The 21,248-nt window shown below is 42.3% G+C and overlaps 2 protein-coding genes across 2 annotated transcripts; both read left to right on the forward strand.

Moving 5' to 3' along the window:
* The first annotated feature begins 29 nt into the window (after positions 1-29).
* LOC110981393 (dipeptidyl peptidase 2-like) lies at positions 30-11,217 on the forward strand. Its single transcript, XM_022238934.2, has 11 exons — positions 30-353; positions 1,008-1,147; positions 6,798-6,961; positions 7,360-7,495; positions 7,802-7,895; positions 8,126-8,292; positions 8,492-8,552; positions 8,759-8,868; positions 9,291-9,447; positions 10,140-10,281; positions 10,819-11,217. Exons 1-11 carry the CDS (start codon positions 179-181, stop codon positions 10,898-10,900), a joined length of 1,428 nt encoding a protein of 475 aa, XP_022094626.2. The 5' UTR covers positions 30-178; the 3' UTR covers positions 10,901-11,217.
* A 531-nt stretch (positions 11,218-11,748) lies between these two features.
* LOC147797544 (dipeptidyl peptidase 2-like) lies at positions 11,749-21,242 on the forward strand. Its single transcript, XM_087143614.1, has 11 exons — positions 11,749-12,119; positions 13,378-13,517; positions 14,952-15,115; positions 15,782-15,917; positions 16,571-16,667; positions 17,053-17,219; positions 17,546-17,612; positions 18,195-18,316; positions 19,233-19,389; positions 19,905-20,043; positions 20,672-21,242. The coding sequence occupies exons 1-11, from the start codon at positions 11,942-11,944 to the stop codon at positions 20,754-20,756; spliced, it is 1,452 nt and encodes a 483-aa protein (XP_086999740.1). The 5' UTR covers positions 11,749-11,941; the 3' UTR covers positions 20,757-21,242.
* The last annotated feature ends 6 nt before the right edge of the window (positions 21,243-21,248 follow it).

Genomic DNA, 21,248 nt, shown 5'->3' on the forward strand with positions numbered 1-21,248 from the left:
TGGGACACGTGACGGGCAGAGTCAATGGGTCACGCGGAAACTGTACATCGACTTCCACCCTCCCCACTAATATCACAGCTGAAGTAAACTCCTGCGTGGCACATAGCACCAATTCGAGTCTAATTTCCAGTCTAATTCTGTATTCTCCCTCTCAAACTTTAATTCAATTCGTCTCAGTATGATGTACACGATGGCTCGTGTGGTTCTAGTGTCTTTTGCTTTACTCGCGTTGGGCTTGTTGAGGGCCGTGGCCGATTATCCGTACAAAACCATGTATTTCGACCAGATTATCGACCATTTTAACTTCAAGACTTACGGAAACCAGACCTTCAAGCAGCGATATTTAGTCACGGGTAGGTATATATCTGCATTTTCATCTTTAGTTTCATTAGGAGTCATAAAGTTTATGAACACTTTTTATACTTTTTAGTAAATGGTTCATTTATTCGAATTAAAAGCTGACAATAATCTGAAAGCATTAAAATTTTGAGCTGGAAATTAGGCTTAGAAATTGAAACATACAATGAATCAATACACAGAAGCTGAATAAGAAGATGTAAACTTTAAATGGAAATAAAGGGAGGACAATACCTGTTCAAAACAATCAATGATAATAAGTACAAGAAGAAGCCAGAACGTCCTAGAGAGGTCAGGTGGAGGTTAATTTGATTTAACACTTGAATCAAGGATTTCTTCATGTAAGTATTTTTTGTGTGACCTAAAGAGTGGATCTAGGACAAATTTTCCTAGGAGGCCTAACATATTTCTGGAGTACCCAAAGTAGTAGATTTCCTTCATACACCAGTAATCTTTTATGGACCTTCTATGAAAGAGGCTAATGGGGCTTTTTACAAACTCTTGGATTGGCAGGGAAATGAAAAGTACCCCCTCCCCTGTATCGGGTTTATCTCATTGTTTGCCACCGTTTTCATTGACTGTGTGGCCTCTTGTTTCTCGTCCACCCGCCAATGTATGGGCTCTGTTGTGATTTATGTTCATTTCCACAGAGGACTACTGGGCTGGTGGCTCCCATCCAGTTTTCTTCTACACGGGAAATGAGGCAGACATCACAGTATTCCTCAAGAACACCGGCTTCCTTTTCGACATCGCACCCAGATTTGGCGCTCTGGTCATTTTCGCCGAGCACGTGAGTGAACAAGGTTCCTCCCGGAAGGGGGCTAACTTTTAAGAGGAAGGATGGAGATTCAAACGAGTGCTTCAGTCTACCGAAAACGTAAAGAACCACACCCAGACCCCCAGGGGTCGGTACGCCAAAAGCACACCCGTTGGCAAAATGATGTGTTTTTCAATTGAAAGCATATACATTTGCCATTTTTGGTTTTTTTTCGACTCATTTCGGTCAGGGAATCTGTCACACCAGGGGTCCGACTTTCCCCTCAGTGGACCAAAAAATAACTAACCAGTATGGTAGTAGGTACACAAGTTTTTGGAGGTCAAACAATCATACTTCAAAATCGATCAACCGTTTGTTTTTTTTTTCCATTAGACAAGGAACATTTATTCTACCAACCCCCCCTACCAAATAAAAAACACTTGTACCCAAAACCAGTTTCTAATCGAATTAGTAAAATGTGTAAATACCTAATTATATCCCCCCTACGGCCATTTCGTGAAAATAAATAAACAAATCTTTACCACTAATTAGTTAATTATTCAAGCCCCACCAGGCCACCTTCATAACAGTCAACAGTTTGCATGGGTGGAAGAATGCCCACGCCCGTGTACCATGCAGTTCTCTGCAATATGTCTGCCAGCTCCTTGGAGTAAAGCTGTCTCCAGGTGGGTGCACGGATGAACATCAGCGCCTGGGCTGATCTTCCAGGAAGGTCGAAGGATGGTTCTCCCTGCTGGCCTGATGGTCGGCCTTAAACCTCTCTGTACGGTTTCACCTCGAGCTGGGTGGGGTAGCTAGTTCACTAAGAACTGTGGAGCGATACTGGTGCTCGTTTATTCATAAAGATGTTTGTTCACTCAGAACAAATATAATGATCCCTTCGGAATGACGGTTGTTCACTCAGAACAAATGGTTTCCTCAGAATGAAGGTGGTTCACTCCGAACAAATGGTTCACTCAGAACCAGCAAGGTTTTAAGTTCCCCTCAGGGAAAACCCTTTGAAAAAGAATCCAAATAACCTTCAATAATTTTTCTTTCTACCAATATTTATATAACCACGGTTTTCACACATTTCCCAACTTGTGATGTTAATGTAATATAAACATGATTTATAAACTTCTCACATTGTGACAGAATCTTATACATGCATCGACTCAAAAAATCACTCTAAATATAAAGACAGAACTTTTCACATAATTGTTAATGAACTCGGCGGACAAATTTTGGACTTTTTTTCAAGGGTGCACCCTCAGACATGTCCGGACGTACGTGTAGTCCGGGAACTCTCTCATATTGATGCGCGCGCATTTAATTTACCAATGAAGGAGAAGCTGTCAGGGAGATTTGTGCCTAGGCCCCTTGCGCATTTTGCTACATTATGCACTATTGTAGCGTTGTAATCACTCAGTCTTTGCAGAGCAAAATTCTGTGCGGTATAACTTGGTTATTAATGGTTTTCTTATCTACGTAAATATGAACGACCAAAAACAATTCTCTGAAATTGCCAAATGGTTAAGCTCGTGGTTTTCAGATCGTCAGACGGTGGGTTCGAATCCCACTGGTGACATTTATTTCCCCAAAGCTTGCTGTCAGTCAGTAGCTATAAGAGACTCTAATTCACCCCCGCCAAATACCAACAGTACCTTAGCCCACGGGGTAAGCTCTTCTGCTGGGACTGTCCGCGAAGTCCAGGTGAGCGCCTTAGTACAGGTTCGAGACGTATGGCCGACTCGGCGGCCAGGGCTTTTAGGGGCTTGTCTCGTTTCCTCCCTTGCATGGTCGCTCGAACTCTTTTTAGAGTTAAATGGATGGGCAGGGAGGAAGTGTGGTGGGCCGGGAACCCCAAGATCCCAGAAGAGTCCTATGTGGAAGCCGGTAACTGCGATTCCTGGCGAATTTCAGGAGTCCGTGCGCCTGAATGCTTGGTCAACACCACATTACTTTTAGATTTTTCCCTCACCTACTTCTTTTTATTTTTAGTTCCTGAGCGCCAAACTCCCAAGGCAATTTTCTAGGTTTAATACATTTTTTTTAAATCTATAATCTGAATTTGCAACTTTTTAGTTCATTATATATAACAGGTTTGCCCTTACCCAACGTATATTAATAAGCACTGTATGCTCAGTGCTTGTCCGAGAGCTTGCGAAAAAAACCTCACAAGCTTACTCGGGTGGGACTCGAACCCACGACCTCCTGCTTACTAGTGCAGATGTCTTAACCACTCGACCACCGAGCTTGCCGGGATATACGTTGGGTAAGGGCAAACCTGTTATATATAATTAACATCTCCCCAACGCAAAAATACATCTTGAAAATTGTTCGCGGTACCCGCTGCTCCATTTGACTCGGACCGGCCAGCCGATCCCGGCAAGCTCGGTGGTCGAGTGGTTAAGACATCTGCACTAGTAAGCAGGAGGTCGTGGGTTCGAGTCCCACCCGAGTAAGCTTGTGAGGATTTTTTCGCAAGCTCTCGGACAAGCACTGAGCATACAGTGCTTATTAATATACGTTGGGTAAGGGCAAACCTGTTATATATAATTAACATCTCCCCAACGCAAAAATACATCTTGAAAATTGTTCGCGGTACCCGCTGCTCCATTTGACTCGGACCGGCCAGCCGATCCCGGCAAGCTCGGTGGTCGAGTGGTTAAGACATCTGCACTAGTAAGCAGGAGGTCGTGGGTTCGAGTCCCACCCGAGTAAGCTTGTGAGGTTTTTTTCGCAAGCTCTCGGACAAGCACTGAGCATACAGTGCTTATTAATATACGTTGGGTAAGGGCAAACCTGTTATATATAATTAACATCTCCCCAACGCAAAAAAAAAAATACATCTTGAAAATTGTTCGCGGTACCCGCTGCTCCATTTGACTCGGACCGGCCAGCCGATCCCGGCAAGCTCGGTGGTCGAGTGGTTAAGACATCTGCACTAGTAAGCAGGAGGTCGTGGGTTCGAGTCCCACCCGAGTAAGCTTGTGAGGTTTTTTTTCGCAAGCTCTCGGACAAGCACTGAGCATACAGTGCTTATTAATATACGTTGGGTAAGGGCAAACCTGTTATATATAATTAACATCTCCCCAACGCAAAAATACATCTTGAAAACTTTTTAGTTCAATGAAAGCTACAATTGATTTATAGTAAAGATTGCGGTAACACCATGTATTTATCTCTTCTTTGAGTAAGTGTGGTTCTGAAAAGAACCGGGGAATAACTCGACGTTTCGAACAGTGTACTCTGTCCGTCTTCAGGAGACTGCAGGATTCTAACTGGGAGTGGAGCTTATATGGTGTAGAGAGGGATCCAGATGTAGGGATTAGCTCGGTGAGGCGTTAAGGCGGGAACAGTGATGGCGGGAACAATGGATGCTGCACTGGATCCTGGGGCTGCATGCCCTGTGTGTGTGTTTACCGGAGCGTGTCAGTTGGAGTTGGCAGTGGGAGAGTGAATAGCTGGGTGCCAAGGGGTATAGAAGACCCATAGGCTGACTGAGGGGGAAACCTAACTAGGGAGTCCTAGGGTATAGGAGACCCATTGGACTGGGATGTGAGGATGGGGCGCCAGATATCGCTGATGTTGAAGCCGATGTCTTGGGGAACTGTGTCGTGCTTGATGATTTCCATGGCTTCTCTAATGCGGCGGGGATACCATCGTTCGATGCTGGTGATAAGTTCAGCTTGGCTCCAGTTGATTTGATGGTCTTCAGTGTGGGAGTGCTTAATTATTGATGACTTTTCCAGCTCTCCCTTCCTACCATGGGCTTTGTGCTCGTTGATTCGGGTAGGGAGGTCCCTGCCCGTCTCGCCGATGTACACTTTGCCGCATTGGCAAGGAATTCTGTACACCCCCGGTCTGCGCTGGGGGTCCTGTTGGTCCTTGTGCGAAGTAAGCAGGTGTTGCAACTGAAGTGGGGCTGTGTGAAAAACTTTAATACCGTGCTTGTGGAGAATCCGCTGGATGTGGTGGGAGGTGTTGCCTAAGTAGGGGAGGGTAATGGAACTAGGGGCCCTAACTAGTTGGCTTTGGGTATAGGAGACCCTTCGGCCGGGGGTGGATCTGGGATCTTGGGTCTTGACTTGGCTTGGCTTGTATCCGTTACGTTGCAGCGCTGCAGTGATGTGGTGGAGTTCTTGACCGAGGAATTCTTTGTCGCAGATGTTGTATGCCCTGCGGACCAGGGCCCGGTTGACGGATGACTTAATCTTGGGGTGGTGGAAGGAAGTATTGTGGAGATACCTGTCCATGTGGGCCTGTGGTCTGATGTATTGATGGCAAGCTGCAAGTTTGGCTCCGATATGTGGACGATACTTTCGTCATCTGGCAACACGGGCAGGACAACCTCCAACTCTTTCTGGAACACCTCAACGGGCTTCACAGCAGCATCCAATTCACCATGGAACAAGAACGTAATGATGTTGAAGTGACCAGAAAGGAGAACGGCAACCTAGCACGCACTGTCTACCGCAAGCCCACCCACACGGACAGGTTTTAGGGATAATGCTTTGGGATAGGGTTGGGGCTAGGGGTAGGGTTAGAGATAGGGTAAGGGATAGGGTTAGGGACAGTAGGGTGGGGAAAATTGTTGGCGTTAGGGTTAGGATAGTTTAGGATAGTGCAGTTGTTGGGGATAGGGTTAGAGAAAGGGATATTTTGAGCTATATTTTACATCAACATTTGACACAACTGAATATACGAAAACTAAAGTCAACATATTAAAAATATGTTATAAACATGACAGGAACAGTGCTCACTTTTCAAGTACATAAGGAAGTTGCTGTAAAGAGGCTCGCTTTACACTGCAAGTTAGCTGATGAAATAAACCGCGTATCAGATTCACCACAAAATATAACATGTTATTTAGCAGAACTGTTCGGTTCCCGATTCACTTTCCCTCGGAAAAAAATGGCCTGCACGATACTATTGAGGGTGCACTTCGCGAAATAGTTGTATTTCTGCGCGCGAGCTCATGACTATTTTGTGACCCTCCGGTTTCTTACAATAAGACATGCCATAATCAGGAGGGATCACAGAAACATTTCTATAAATTCCGAATTTGGGACTGGCAGTTTCCAGTTATTTCTTTCGCAAAAGCCCTTCTTTGAGGGCATATTTGGATAGAGGCGGGCGGCGACAATCAGAGCTGTGCAAATAGTTTTACTACTTTGGAGGCATCTTCGGGGAAAGGCGAATATAAACAACTCGTGACTAAAACCCATAAAATTCAAAGGAAAAGTGATCTTCTGGCCATAATCTTGAATTTCCGGTGAAAAAAGGAGACAAACCTCGTCCGAGAGTCAAGAGGCGGGGCTTTTTCGCTCTGATTCTTTACTGCTTTCTATGGGCGCGTATTATGGTGTGTAGTGCAACCTGCGAGAGTTCGAGGCTGCACCACTACAAATGAATTCCCATAGACAGCAATGATAAATCCTCACACTTTACAAATATGTACAAAATACAAATTGCTCATAATTGCAAGCCCAAAGTCTGGGCTGGAGGTTCTGTGCCATGTTTCTCCAATGCCTCGATTTCATGGCTCTCAAGACTCTCTACTTTAGAATATTTTTAGTAGGGCCTATATAACTTTTATTAAGTGAGTTATGTGATGTTCATCTTTTAGTGCTTACTTTCTGTAACTGTGCACGATTACTGCCATTGAATCCCTACATAGCGTTACTACGGGGAATCCCTGCCCTTTGGGAACCATTCTTACACTGCAGACAACGTTGGCCTCTTGGCTATCGAGCAGGTCCTTGCAGACTATGCTACACTGATCCAATGCGTCAAGAAACAACTCCACGCAGACAACGCACCGGTCATCGCGTTCGGAGGGAGGTATGTCCAAAAGGAACTCGGTGTTCAGCCAAATTTACTCCATGTTACAGGCTATATTCAAATCCTGGCACGGGATCCAATAAATACCCCATAGCCGACTATCGGTGAATTTACTTGCAAGCGCTGAGCTTATTGTTCAAAACATTCCCCATTTTCAATTGTATGGAAAACTTCAAGTCTCCCCTTTCTCAAATATCCCATGCATCAAGTCCATGAGATCATTTGCGATTATGACACCACTTGGCTGTAGTGTCTTTTTTGTGTAAGTAAATTAATAATTATTAACGGTGGCGAATAAAGAAACAAAACATGTGTTTATGAGTGCCGTATCTACAAATGGCCAGCCCGAAATACCTTAACTTTTTGAGCAAAAAAAATAGCAACCCTCCATCTTCCAGCTATGGAGCAATGCTGAGTGCTTACCTCCGATTCAAGTATCCCAACGTTGTGAGGGGAGCTATTTCCTCCGGAGGTCCCATCTACTCAGCTGCCGGTATTGGGTCCCAGACTTACTACTTCGAAGATGTCACCAAAGTAGGTGAAGCCCTCAGTCCTAAACCTCTGTTGAGGTAGACAATCAAATCATCAGTTAAGCCTATACATTAATTATGAAACAAGTCATCGGTCGAAATGTCCCATAAACGACGACATTAAACGACCGAAAATTTGTCCCTCGTGGCTGTGAATGTGTTATATTAGTGATACTGTAATTTAACTTAATTGATTTTCCGTAATCCTTGCTTTCTGATGTTTAAGAACCACTGAGGTAACAGAAATTCCCTTTCTCCTCAACCTATTGGCACATATCTTCCTTCGGTTTCATTATATGTTCGTTTTCAGGTGTTTGATTCTGTAGAAGCTTCTCCAAAGTGTGTTCCAACAATAAAGGAAGGATTTTCCATGATTGCTTCCTTGGCCCAGCAAGGTCAACCAGGTCTGCCCCCGTCATTTTGTCATTATTTTGCCGATCTCCTGGAGAATTAGTGACTTTCTGTAACCGGATCCGATGTACTTTAAGAGCAAACCTAAAACGTAAACTTACTGTTTAGCGCGCTAAGCAGGTTTGTAATCGTTAAGCTAACTAATTCTTTCATCACACATAATTTTAACAAACTCTTATGATTGCTAAGGATCCAGATCTACCATATACTGTTTTCCTATCAGGTTTGAATAGAATCAGCAATGCCTTCCGGCTGTGCAAGCCGCTCAAGTCTCAGGACCAGGTGCTGCATCTACTGCTGTGGATTCGCAACTCGCTTTCCACGTTGACTACTGTAAACTACCCCTACCCTGCTTCGTTCGAAGGGGATCTGCCGGCATGGCCGGTCAATGTAAGATCTTGACATACCAACTTGAAACACCACGCAGTAGGTTCACAGACTATTTTTGTTTGCAGTTATTCACCTTCAGGGGAAGTGGTACATACATAGTTCATTATGATACTATTGCTTTCACCTTCGCAATATTTCTGATTCACGTGCAATATTTCCCTGCGAATACTTCTCAAATTTTCTTCTAATCTACATGCAGGTATCGTGTGAACTGATCATTAACGCTACTGACGCACTCCATGGGCTTGCAAATGGAGCAAGTGAGTTTAATTTTACAGTCCTTCTGGTAGGAGATTGTCACTATTGTCATACATGTATAAAGAAAATGGGCCACAGTCGTCATGCATTAAAACCCCTTCTTACCCGCCAGTTTGAAATACCTGATTCATTGAAATTTGGTCAGTCCCTCAGGTCTTTCCCTCGTAACTAATATTGTTCCATATTGACGACCTCTTTTCGATGGCAGTTCTTTTCTACAATGGCACGCACGGATCGCTGAAGTGCGCCGATATATACGGGGAGTTCATGGAATGCTCGGACGCTACGGGGTGCGGTTCTGAAGGGTGGGACTATCAGGTATGTATATTTTCCTTCCTCCATGTTATAAAAGGACCATTACTATAAAGGTTGCTCATTATAATTGTCGAAAATAGCGATTTTGTAACACCTAGTAGATCTAAACTGGGGATCAACCTCTCCTAGTTTTTTAATGGCTTAACAACGCTGTATCCAGATCTTGGGTTATTAGCAAAATTGAATTCCTTTTTCTTCCAAAGACTGTCCATACATAACATAATAGTACCCCCCCCCCAAAAAAAAAAAAAGAAATGTGGTTGTACCGTTTCAAAATGCTGGCGCTTTCAACTGGAAAAAAAGCAGAAGAAATTTAAAAATTAAAATGAAACTTGGCGAAATGTCAGGAGTTTCCCGTGCAACCCGTACGCCACAGTGGCTAAACTGTTTCTCGATTTGTTTTTCTCGATTTTATCCTTTACCAGGTTTGTACTGAGGTAACCCGCCCGGCCGGCACCAACGGCGTAACAGACATGTTCCCCGTCTTGCCTTTCACTGAGCAAATGCGAGAGGAGTATTGCCTGAAGAAATGGAACGTGGTCCCCAAACCGACCTGGCTTAGTGTTCAGATGTTCGGAAACGGCAAGTGACGGATTTTGTTTCAAAGCAGGAAACTACATGTACAATGCCGGCAGAATGGGGGCATCACTATGGCTGAGTTCGGGCAGCTTGTTCTCGTTAGCTCACGAACAGCTCGATTTGTTTTTCGTGAGTGGGTCGGCCGCTCAGACGCTGGGAACGTTCAACCGGTTATTATCGCTAGTAATAGTACATGTAGTTTTTTATGGCAAGCAACATGCAACATGGCAGAGTCATTGAGCACTCTTGGAGAGTTAATGTCGGATAACTGAGCTAACTTCTTTTCCAAAAAAATTCATTTCTGTCATGGAAAATTGTTAATTTTGCAAAACTTTCCATTGTCTCCGGCCATATAAGCCATGTCGATACTTTTTGCAGCTGTTCAAAAATCAAATCTTACGAGTTTTCCCGTGTGTTCGTGTAAAATCCTGACGTACGAGGACGTGGCGTGTGATCCTGTTCCGAGCGAGAACAGTGTGAGTCGCGTTCCGGCCGTTTGAGCGCGAGAAAACGAAACCCGTGTCAAGAACAGACCGCCGGAACTCGACCTATGATGCTTAACAACCAATGTCATCAGTTCTGTGGATGTTGTCTATTTCTCGTAGGCCCATTTAGCCTACAGAATTTCAATTAAATAAACTCTCGATATAAATTAATATTAATTATGATATCCTTTTCTCTATTTTGACGAACAGACTTAAGTAATACAAGCTCCAACATTTTCTTCTCCAATGGAGCAATTGACCCATGGCGAGGTGGTGGGGTGTTAAGGAACCCCAACCCCGACCGCTACAAAACGCTTCTTATACCCGGTGCTGCTCACCACCTTGATCTCAGGTAAACCAGTTTTAATGAGGTGATTATTTTATGGCCTTATTGTCGGACGAACGTTCATATTTTTAATGTACAGATAATTCATACTTGCAACTGGTCCCCTACCCCTCGAAAATTATTGCAAATATCGGCATTATATTACCACCTCTGTAAACAAACTGTAATTATTCATTGTCACGTGAAGACGTGTCATTAGTATTGTAGTCCAGTCTGTCACAAGCCATGCGGTCTTACGCCGATTCACAACTGTGAAAGAACTTGTGACTAGACTTGTGAAGGGACTTGGGAAGGACTCGATTGCAACACTGTGTTTAAGTAGATAAATAAATAATAAATACAAAAGATACGAGTTGGAAAGTGCAAAAGAGCCCCCTCCTGAATGCATAGTGGATAAAACTGATCACGTGCAAATCGACATTTAAAAATGTATGGCCTAAAACACTACCCCTAGATACCCGAAAATGATTAGTCGCTTCAAGGTACTATTTTTTAGTGAAAAACTCCATTCTGAACTACCTATTCTGTTTGATCAATGTGTAGGGGTAAAAACAAGGACGACTCTGAGGCTGTGAAGAAAGCGCGAGAGCAGGAAGTGGCAGCCATCTCGCAGTGGATTCATTAATCGACAAACAGAAATATTGATGCTCGTTATAGGCCTAACTGCAAAACAGAGGTCTTTTTTAAATTTACTAAACGTAAAAATAGTCGTTGGGCAATTTAAACTTCCGTTCAGCCGTAAATACGCCTTGAAGAGGTAAAATTAATGTTACAATAAAATTTTCAGACCTTGGTAACTCCTTAGGGTTTCAAATATTCACGAATGACTTTCGTGCATCGGAAACCAGAAATCTGTGTGTTTATTTCCCTAAATACTGGTGTCGATTGAAACATGTCCTGAAGCAAATGAACTCGGGAATAAAATTGCCATTAAAAAATGTGCTTCAAGCTTTGCGTCTCATAGATAACGAAAACAAAATGTTTTGCAGATTCCGCTTAAGCTTGTTGGGCCGGGAATCAAAACTTATCTTTATATAAGTTTATGACTTCTTTCCGAAAATCGTGCGCCAGAGGCAAGGTTTCTAACAGAAAGCGAATAACAGATACAATTTCGGTGAAGTCCTCACTTGACTTTCATAATTTAATACTCTAGATCGAATGATTCCGATTCTTTCATAGATTTACACTTTTCGTGAGAGTAATAGGTTGAGATTCTTTAGCATCAACTTTTAAATCAGCATTCTTAAAGCTAATAAACAATTTGAATCCAAATACTTACTTTAACATTCACATCCTACTGTCGCCAAATGCCACAGAAACTTTTTTGGTTCTTTTATTTTGGCCTTTGTAAAAACTTTTCTCTCCAAAATATAAAAGCCTTACAATATACGCAAGGAAACCCATGCTGCAAGGGTTAGGTGCTGCGCTCTCGCGTGAATACATAATTCCTAAATCGACCCCAGATCTGATCAACTCTCTGATAAGGCAGCGTTGAGGGCGCTGGAAATAATTCCTGCGTTTACGTTAGTCACCTGAGCTGAGATTAATCATGTGACTTCGCACTGTGACAAGATTTTTACCTTCGCCGCGTGTCCCATTTCGTACTATGCGATCGTGACTGAACTTAGGATTTCGTTGTCCGTGTCATTGCAGCTTAATTTCAGTCATGTTTCGCAGTTTAGGAGCCGTCGTTGTTGTCTTGTTTGTACTTACGCTTTGGCTTAGTACATCTGGAGCCTCCTGTCCATACGATTTCGAGACCAAGTACTATGACCAGATCATCGACCACTTTAACTTTGCAAGCCATGACAACAAAACATATAAACAGCGATACTTGGTATCAGGTGGGTATATGTCAATATGTTTGTGATAAATCAGAATGAGACTATGAGTGCAAAAGCATGGATAACAAAATCATGCCAACTTCTTTGGTGGACAAGATTCTCCACAGTTTTGGCGAGGCAAAACAGTGGCGTAGCTAGGATTTTACAGGTAGTGGGGGCACCAGCATCTTATGTGGGACCAAAGCCCCACTCGTAGTGTAAAACCACACCACTGAAACCTGGTGCCCCCTTGCCCCACACGTAAGGCTGTGGTGGCTCTCTTTTACAATCTGTCTATTATCTGTCACCCACCACCACTAGGCCTGATTGATTTCAGTTTGAAGACTAAGGCTGATGGCAAACTGTATGAAGAAATTGTAGAAGTTGTGACGAGGCACTTGATGCTCCTTTTGACACATTTAAATTGTTGAGGAGTGGTAGACATGTACCAGTCCTATACAGAGTGCTGAAAGTCCCAAATTTTTAGACTAGTTAAGAATACCTATCAACACTGCAAGCACAGAAGAAAATGCACCTTTCAAAATCAGACCAAATTATTTAGTCACTCTTTAACCCTCAAAGAGCCAGGCTTTTTTGGCCTTGTCACAGCAGGGGCTCAGATCTCTGCCATACGATGATGTACTTCAGTGAAATTTGGCGGTGTCATAGAGGCATCCATACTTATCATCTTTGTAAAATTTCATGTACATTAATTAAGTCTTTCCATAATTATGACTAATTAATTATTCATGGTAGGATACCACTCTGTCCTACGTATGGTGTACTGCTGTGTACAGAGTTATGGTAAATTTCACATCATGCTTCACCCTGCCTTCTTAAATTTGTCGCTGAGAGAGAACCCCACATCCAATTTTCATACATTTGGGGTCAAAATGAGGTTAAAACATTGGAAAAAAATTGTTATAAAGTATTTACACGCAGAAAAAAATCTTAGAGATGCTTTAAGAAAAAATCCCCTGAATCTTTGAGGGTTAACTCTCCCCAAATTTTCAAGCTAGTACACAAGATAAACATTATTTCAGTTGTAACTTTGTGAGCAGTTCGCAGTTTAAGCTTTTATTCCAGAAGGCCTCTATTCAAAATGTTGCACCAGGGAAGTGGAGTACAGTGATTTCAACTGAAGGGTTAAATACAGAGTGGAAAATTGACTGACAAGAGCAGACATCTGTGGTGCAAAAGAAAAAGAATACATGAAACTTGTGTTGATCAGTGTTTCCATGATAGATAGTACTAACATTCCCCAACATTCGGTCAACAGACAAACACTGGAAGGTTGGGAAAGGACCCATTTTCTTCTACACCGGCAATGAAGGGCCGATTAACATGTTCTTGGAGAACACCGGCTTTATGTATGACATTGCGCCGGAGTTCAGTGCCCTCCTCATTTTTGCTGAACATGTAAGTCTTAACAAAGCTGTTCAGAGACCGTGATGTTTGGAGTTCATAAAGCTTTCCGCAGAAGTCATGGGTTCAGATCGGCATCTTACCACATGTACTACATCGGACTCTGTTTGGTCAACTATGTACCTATCATCTCATTTGCAATGGCATCTTTGCTCTGTTGGAAGCATACAGCAGAGGGCTAGAGTTTCAGCTGAGAAAAAAATAGAATTTTCTTCCAGCAATTTGATGTTAACCAAAAGGAATCATTGCACAAGCGACCCCCACTAAAGCTTGCAGGAAGTCTCACTGCAAAAAGTGTATTGCACAAATGAAAGAAACAGTCCTAACAAGGTTTCAGCTGGGAGTTGCCACCAGGCAGATGAACGTGGGTATTTCTAATTAGCATGCTCAAGGCATGTTTATAAGACTTTTATGGAGTGGATCTGGTGATAAATAGGTTCTGTAACAGTGTTCTCCATAAGGGATTTTCAAAATTTTAGGCTGCCCCGCTAAAGTTTTGCTGCCCTGCCAAAATTTCACAGCCCTATTTTTTTCTATTCGATTTTGCCCATTCTCCAGTGTCTTCACAGTTTATGTAAGTACAAAGAATTTTACTGCACTTTGTGGAACGAACATTATGAGTTTGCCAGCATCAATATTCAGCAAAACAGTATTGTACTCGCAGTAGCATTAATGATTCAACCCAGATGTAGTACTGAAGAACAGACTTCTGGACTGGTTTTAATTTCCCTAGTCGTATCATTTTAAATTTGTTGTGATTAGACACCAGTTAACCTAAATTACAATGTTCCAATAACACTTGGAGGCGTTTTTATTCCAGTCAAATTCATTTGTTTTTCAGGAACATAACCCCCGTCCACTTGGTGACGAGTTTAGATTGATCAGTAAAAAAAAACTAAATGCCCCAGAAAAAAACTCAACTTTTGATGACCAAATCCCCACTCCCAATAATGATCTTGCCTTCATTTCAAGTTGTTGACGCGAGCAAATTCGATTCAAGAAGTCAGAAGAAAGGCCCAGGAAATGCCTCAAGCCCTGAAGCGGGCTCCAGACCCCACGCTGTAAGGGCTTCGTGCTCCACACTCACATTGCTTGACGCCCTGCTACAATTTAAGGTCATGGAGAACATTGTGCACATAACAACAAAAATCCCTGATTAATTTCAAATATTAGTTCTAAGCCGTTTGGCAGATATAGGGGGGGGCTAATGGGTACCACTGCCCCCTCCCCTCTGTTCAAAGACTGTGTTGTTTCTGAAAAACTAATGAAAGCTGATTTTCTGGGACTGCTTCATTTCCCATGTGGTCTTGTGTCTTGCTCCAAACAGCATTTTTTCTCTCAGCCTTCTGTTAATTAAAATGAGGTACCTTGCCTGCTTTTCTCTGAGCCATATTTTCATTATAATAAGAAATACAATTTTTCTTCCAGCGATTTTATGGGGAGTCCTTACCGTTTGGTAATCAGTCCTTCACTCCAGAGAACTTGGGACTGCTGACCGTCGAGCAGGCCTTGGCAGACTATGCTGGCCTCATCGTGTACCTCAAGGAGAGCCTCAAGTGTCCTGCCTGTAGGGTTGTGACATTTGGGGGAAGGTAAAAAAAGACGTTAGATCTCCAGATCTCTCTAAAATGACGTCACTTCCAACAGATTGCCACGTGCATCAGCATTTTTTACTTGCTGCCCTGTATTTCAAGCATGTTTGGATCACACTCGTACGAGTTAAGAACATTTTGCGCACCGCGTGCACGCACACCTGTTGGCAAAGTATACGCAGTTGCAATTTTCCTGCAAAGATGGCGTCCAATGAGAGAGATCTATAGATTGTCAATTTTCCTTGGCCAAGCATTGATCACATGATTTGCCATAAGCACGCATGTACATGTACACCTGTCAGGAGTACATCAGCTTTGCGTTGGGTGCCATTTGCCCCCTCTGGTGTACAAAATACCATGGACCACATCGCAGCAGGCAACAATTGTGTATTTAGGCCCTATGCATGGTGTATTATTGCCAAGGATCAAAACAGAGAAACTTGTCTTACCACTGCATCCCATGCCAAAGATACATGGACCTGCACCCACATGTCTCACAGATCAGTCCCACCAAAGGACTAGTCAACTGCTATGTAATAACATACTATCTCTTGTTACCTCTTGACTGAATGACAACAACGGAACATCGTACATGTATCAGATACTTTCAAACAGTGTTAATACTTATCTTCTCTACTTCTCAACCACATACCATTAATAATGCAGTTACGGGGGCATGCTCAGTGCGTACATGCGGTTCAAATACCCCAATGTGGTGGATGGGGCAATAGCATCTAGTGCACCCATATACTCTGTGGCAGGGCAAGGATCTCAGACGTACTTCTTTGCTGATGTGACAAAGGTGAGAATTATGCCTATCAGTGCTATCACACAAGTAGAGGGTGTCTTTTGAGGGCTGGTTCAGAGACGATGTTTGGCTTGGGGCTTATTTCTGCCCTCTAGGGCTGAAATTATGGCAGTTACCCGTAATAGGGGTATTTTGGTGTCTTTTCCCACATTTTTATGTTTTGCATGTTTTAACAAAAGGAATCTTTGCATTCTCTGATGTCAAGCACCAGGCACTATTTAAGCCATTTCATCTTTATGGTCAACCTGCTACAGTATGGTTCCACAGTTTCATCTTCTGGCCCCTGTTTATGAGCCGTACCCCATCAGCACAGTTGCATTCGGGCACCTTGCATATAAAATTGGCAGTCATTCATCTCACAAGTGGGCAGTGTATATATTGTTTCATGTATAAAGTTCTTTAATACAGTGTTGTGGCTACATCTGAAGCATCCATCGCAAGGCTACAGCCACAGTTTGTGCCATTAGTAAGCCACAGAGAATAGCCTCAGTCATAGACAACATTGCCTGTTTCGTACTCTGTCTATCCTACAGTAGTTCTGTTCTGATACACGCACACTTTTTTACCCGAGTCTTCAAATTCAATATCACTGTGTTTGAGCCCCTGAACTGTGAAAAGGTCACCCTTGTTAAACTTTTCTCAATCAGGCATTTGAAAGTGTACCTTCCATTGGCCCTGACTGCGTGACAACTGTGAAAAATGCATTCATTCAAATGAACAAGCTTGCTGACGAGGGAAAAGAAGGTGTGTCCTACCTGTTTGGTGTTCATTTGTGATTTCTTTATGGTTTGTGGAAACAAAAATTGCCAGTTGTTTCAATCTTTTGAGTCCCATCCAGGACCATCCATACGTTAGGTTTTCTCAGCCCCTGATTGATTCACTCAGTTGAAAATGAAAATTATTTTTATCTTATCTTTGTGCTGGGGCATGTTTCTCGGGATTACACTTCATTTTGAATTGTTGTTTTTTTTATCAAAACAAGATAAATGCAACATAAAGAGGACTTCTGCATGAGGGAGATCTCTATTTTACACCCCAAGGCATAATAATTCTGGATTTGACAAATGTGACAAATCTGTAAATGCTCTTGGTTTTCAAATTATTTTCACACCTTACGGTTTGTTTTCAGGTCTGAGCAACATTTCATCAACATTTAAGCTATGCAAATCCCTGACTAGCAAGAGCCAGATAGCACACCTGCAAGGCTGGGTCCGCAACGCCTTCACCAGCATGGCCATGTCCAACTACCCCTATGCCACGAGCTTCCTGGGCCAACTACCTGCTTGGCCAGTTAACGTGAGTCACATCAGATGTTGTACTAAGGAGAGGCCAAAGTGTTCACGTATTAAGGGTTCCCCCTCCAGAAAATTAGGCCCTCGAATCCTCCCAGTAAAACCTTTATAAAATGTTACTAGTAGTAATACAAGATCTGCCAAATTAAATTTGAAATCATTGGTGTGGCTACTTATAATTTAGCCAGAAAAGGGGGTAAGAAAAAATGCAGGGAGGCCAACATAAAAAAAATCTGCAGATTTGCTGTTGTAATTATAAACATAGTTTCTAGTGAGTTTTAGTAGTTGCCATTAGTAACCTTCAAACCTTCAGCCTTGATTTCTTTTTAGGTCTCTTGTGGTCTTATTGTGAAAGCACAATCCTCAAATCCTATGCAAGGGCTGGCTGAAGCAGCAAGTGAGTATTTTCACTGAGAATTCTTGAGAAAAATTAGAAAAATGTGGACAAATTATTCGAATGTTTCGGTACTCATGCGGTTGAGAAATACTCAAATATTAACTTTTTATCAAATATTCAGATATGAAAATTAGTGAAAACTTCAATTATTGGGTCACAGAATTGTCTGCTAAAGCATATTTCAAGGTGTTACCAGTAAAATTAAGGGCTGTTGAATGCGTACATGCCCGACAATAAAACCAAAAATTACTCCTTTTTTTACACTTTATGCAAAGATTTAGGTTTTGTTTGTTCTTTGGGAGAATATAACTAAATACAACTAAACATTCGATCAAATGGAAATTCAAATATGCAGATATTCAGCTACTCAGCCTTAAGAAATACAGCATACACGTATATAGAAATCTGGGCAAAACAAAATTGCCATCATCAGACCCGTCAATGCTTTTTATGGGCTAAATTTCCCGGATCATTTCAGGAAACAGGGGTTATTTGGACAAACATGTTCCACTGGTTTAACAGGCTGGTTTATCAACGTGACAGATTTTTAATCACGTCTGTTGATGTTTTGATCTTTGGCAGTTTTATTCTACAATGGCACTGACGGCAAGCTGAAGTGTATGGACCCTGACTTGGAGTATATTGAATGTGCTGACCCAACTGGCTGCGGCCTTGGGAACAATGCAAAAGCATGGGATTGGCAGGTGAGAAGCAGATTTTGAGGTTGCATCACTGGGTCTTGAACTGTCTTCCCTTTTTAGCCCAAGTTACTTACTGTTCAATAGAATGACGACAAGGTATTCATTTCTATTCGCCGTCATCCCCTATTATTTTTGAACTGACGTGTAATTAATTGACTTTAGATTGACTTGTTTTTGCACTGTAACTGACTAGATGGAAACTCAGGTTCATAGTTACGTGGTATCTGGCTTGGAGGTTTCCAAGCAAGTTCTTTTGTTGAGCGAAAGCGTGTTGCATGTGAGGGGTCTTTCATATTGGTTCAACTTTACAAGAATGTAGAGTGTCCTGCTGAGAATACCAAGATTTTCTGAGAAAGATACAAGATATTGCTGAGCTGCAGGAGACTTTTTCATCAGTTTTCTTTGAATATTACATGAAGTGAGAGGTACACACGTTGATAATATTAAGCATGTTAGGTTGTGTGAGTCACTGTGTATGATGTTCCCCACTGCTGCACATTTGTGCCTGCACAGGACCTAAACATGAAAACCTGCATGTGGTCACACCATGTGAAGAAGACAATGTCCCAACCTGCCACCAGTGTTGTATTCAAGTCCATTCTCAAGTCCCTTCATAAGTCCAGTCACAAGTCCCTTCACAAGGCCGGTCATAAGTAACATGGTGAACAATGACAAAGGAATGCTTTCGTCACAGCTCACTTTTGCTTGTGAATTCTCTTAAGACTGGATGACTTGTGATGGACTTACAGGGACTTGTGATGGACTCGAATACAACACTGCTTGTCACTGCATAACTTTACACAACTCACAGCCTTAATCCAGGCAAAAAAGAAAGCAGGCGACAGTTGAAAATGTAGTGGCGGTAGATCATGCAGCAGAAACAACACACCTGTCATTCTTCCCAAACCAATTTCTGCAGGCTTGTACTGAGATAACTATGCCAGAGGGCTCCAACAACGTTACCGACATGTTCCCTGCACTGCCACTCACAGAGCAAATTAGGGAAGCCTACTGCAGCCAGAAGTGGAAGGTTACTCCAAAGCCAACCTGGCTAAATATCATCATGTGGGGGAAAGGTTAGAAATTATGCAAATTTATGGCACCCCCCAAAAATTCTATGATCATTAGGCGATCAGTCTCGTTTTGTAACTTGTAACGTAACTTTTCCTTTTTCCTGAGAAATCAAATAAATAAATAGAAAGATTATTAAGACAAAATTCCTGTGCCACTGACCCAGTTTCAGCCCTGTTGAACATAGGTTGTGTTGATAAATTACATGCAATGAAGTGCACATTACATAAGATTGCCTGAGACTATTAGGCAGTATTGGTGCCGTTGGAAGATGGAGATAATTGGACACAAGGCAGTACTGTTTGATATGAATGGGAAATCACATTTTACCCCGGATGTTGCTGTACATCATCATCCGTAATTGCTGCTTTGCTAGAAGTTGCACACTTTTACTGACAACCATGACTCTGACACCAAAACTCAAAAAGGGTAGGAGAAGGGGGTGTCACATTCCCACTCACCCCTGCCCCCCCCCACCCAGAGATTCCTGTGAGTGTGCTTTTGTTCTCCTTCTTCACAGACATAAAGGCTGCATCCAATATTGTCTTCTGCAATGGGGCGTTGGATCCCTGGCGAGACGGAGGCGTGCTCGTCAACCCAGATCCTGCAGATTTAGATGTGTGCTTGATCTATGAGGGGGCCCATCATCTAGATCTCAGGTAAGGGTTTGAGAAATCGAAATTTTGAATGGGTGAAGCTTTAGCTCCCACTGCCTGTGCATTCATAGGAGACATGCTGTCTCAAGTTGATGAAGCATGTTAGATTGCATTTAAAGACTGACAAAGAGACAGACCAACCAGCAGACATCAGACAGTTGTGAGAGCAGTGAGGGTATTGTTGTGTGGCTTGACCCTCTCAGTGGAAGAGCTTAAGAGGGCAGTGTGAGATGGCTGGTAGGCAAACATGTCCCTCAGGAAAACTGTTTTTAAAAACAAAGGGGGAAGAGTGCAAGAAACTAAACTAGGAGGACCGAAGATGAAAATAACCCCCCCTCCACAGACCCTTTTCCATTGGTAACGGTTTGCCAGTTTGCTGTTGATGAATGCTTTGCCCCCCCAAAAAAAAAAATTAAAAGATAAATAAATAGATAAATATATAAAAATAAAAGCCTGGCAACACCCATAATTACCCCATAATGTGTGAATATTAGCCAAGCATTGAAACATTTTTGGGGTAAGAGAAATTGGCACATATGATGTTACAAGTGTTGCAAACACTATTTTTCTAGATTTAGATTGTCTGATACTTTTGTTTTTCATAATATGTCGTCTAAATATCGTTTTTCAGGGGAGAGAACGAAGCTGACCCAATCTATGTGAAGAATGCAAGAAAGCTACATAGAAGAAGGATCAGTTGCTGGATAAAGGAATGAAAATCGATGGTGCGATTATTCCTCCTGCCTGCTGTGTTCGTTTCAATCTGTAACACAGATGAGCTGAAATTTATTTTATTATGTATCTTTACATTGAGGATAAAGAAATGTGTATGAAAGTTATGCTAAATGGAGGGTTTCACAGTAGAAACCACCCCAATTGGTGGATCAAGTGGGAACGGGCTGCAACACTGATGTAACATCCCAGTTTATGTGTAAGAATCAAATTATAGGGTGTTTATTGTTGGTCTGCTTACAGTTGACAGAGACTTATTTTAATTTACGTTCAGTCAAAACAGATCCATGTCTCAGTGGTACTTTGAACTGCACATCTTCAGGATACTTTGTGGCCAGTTCAAGGAAGCATTGGATTTATATGTAAAATCTGAGATTAATTCTGTTGAATGGAGGTATTGAAAGGGGTCTTTGGCTGGAATGCCATACAGTATTTACATTTTACGCAATGATTTATTTTATGAACTGGTTTTGTAA

The sequence above is a fragment of the Acanthaster planci genome, linkage group LG11, assembly GCF_054643075.1.
Source record: "Acanthaster planci isolate LZ-2023a linkage group LG11, COTS_SCS, whole genome shotgun sequence".
Taxonomy (NCBI): domain Eukaryota; kingdom Metazoa; phylum Echinodermata; class Asteroidea; order Valvatida; family Acanthasteridae; genus Acanthaster; species Acanthaster planci.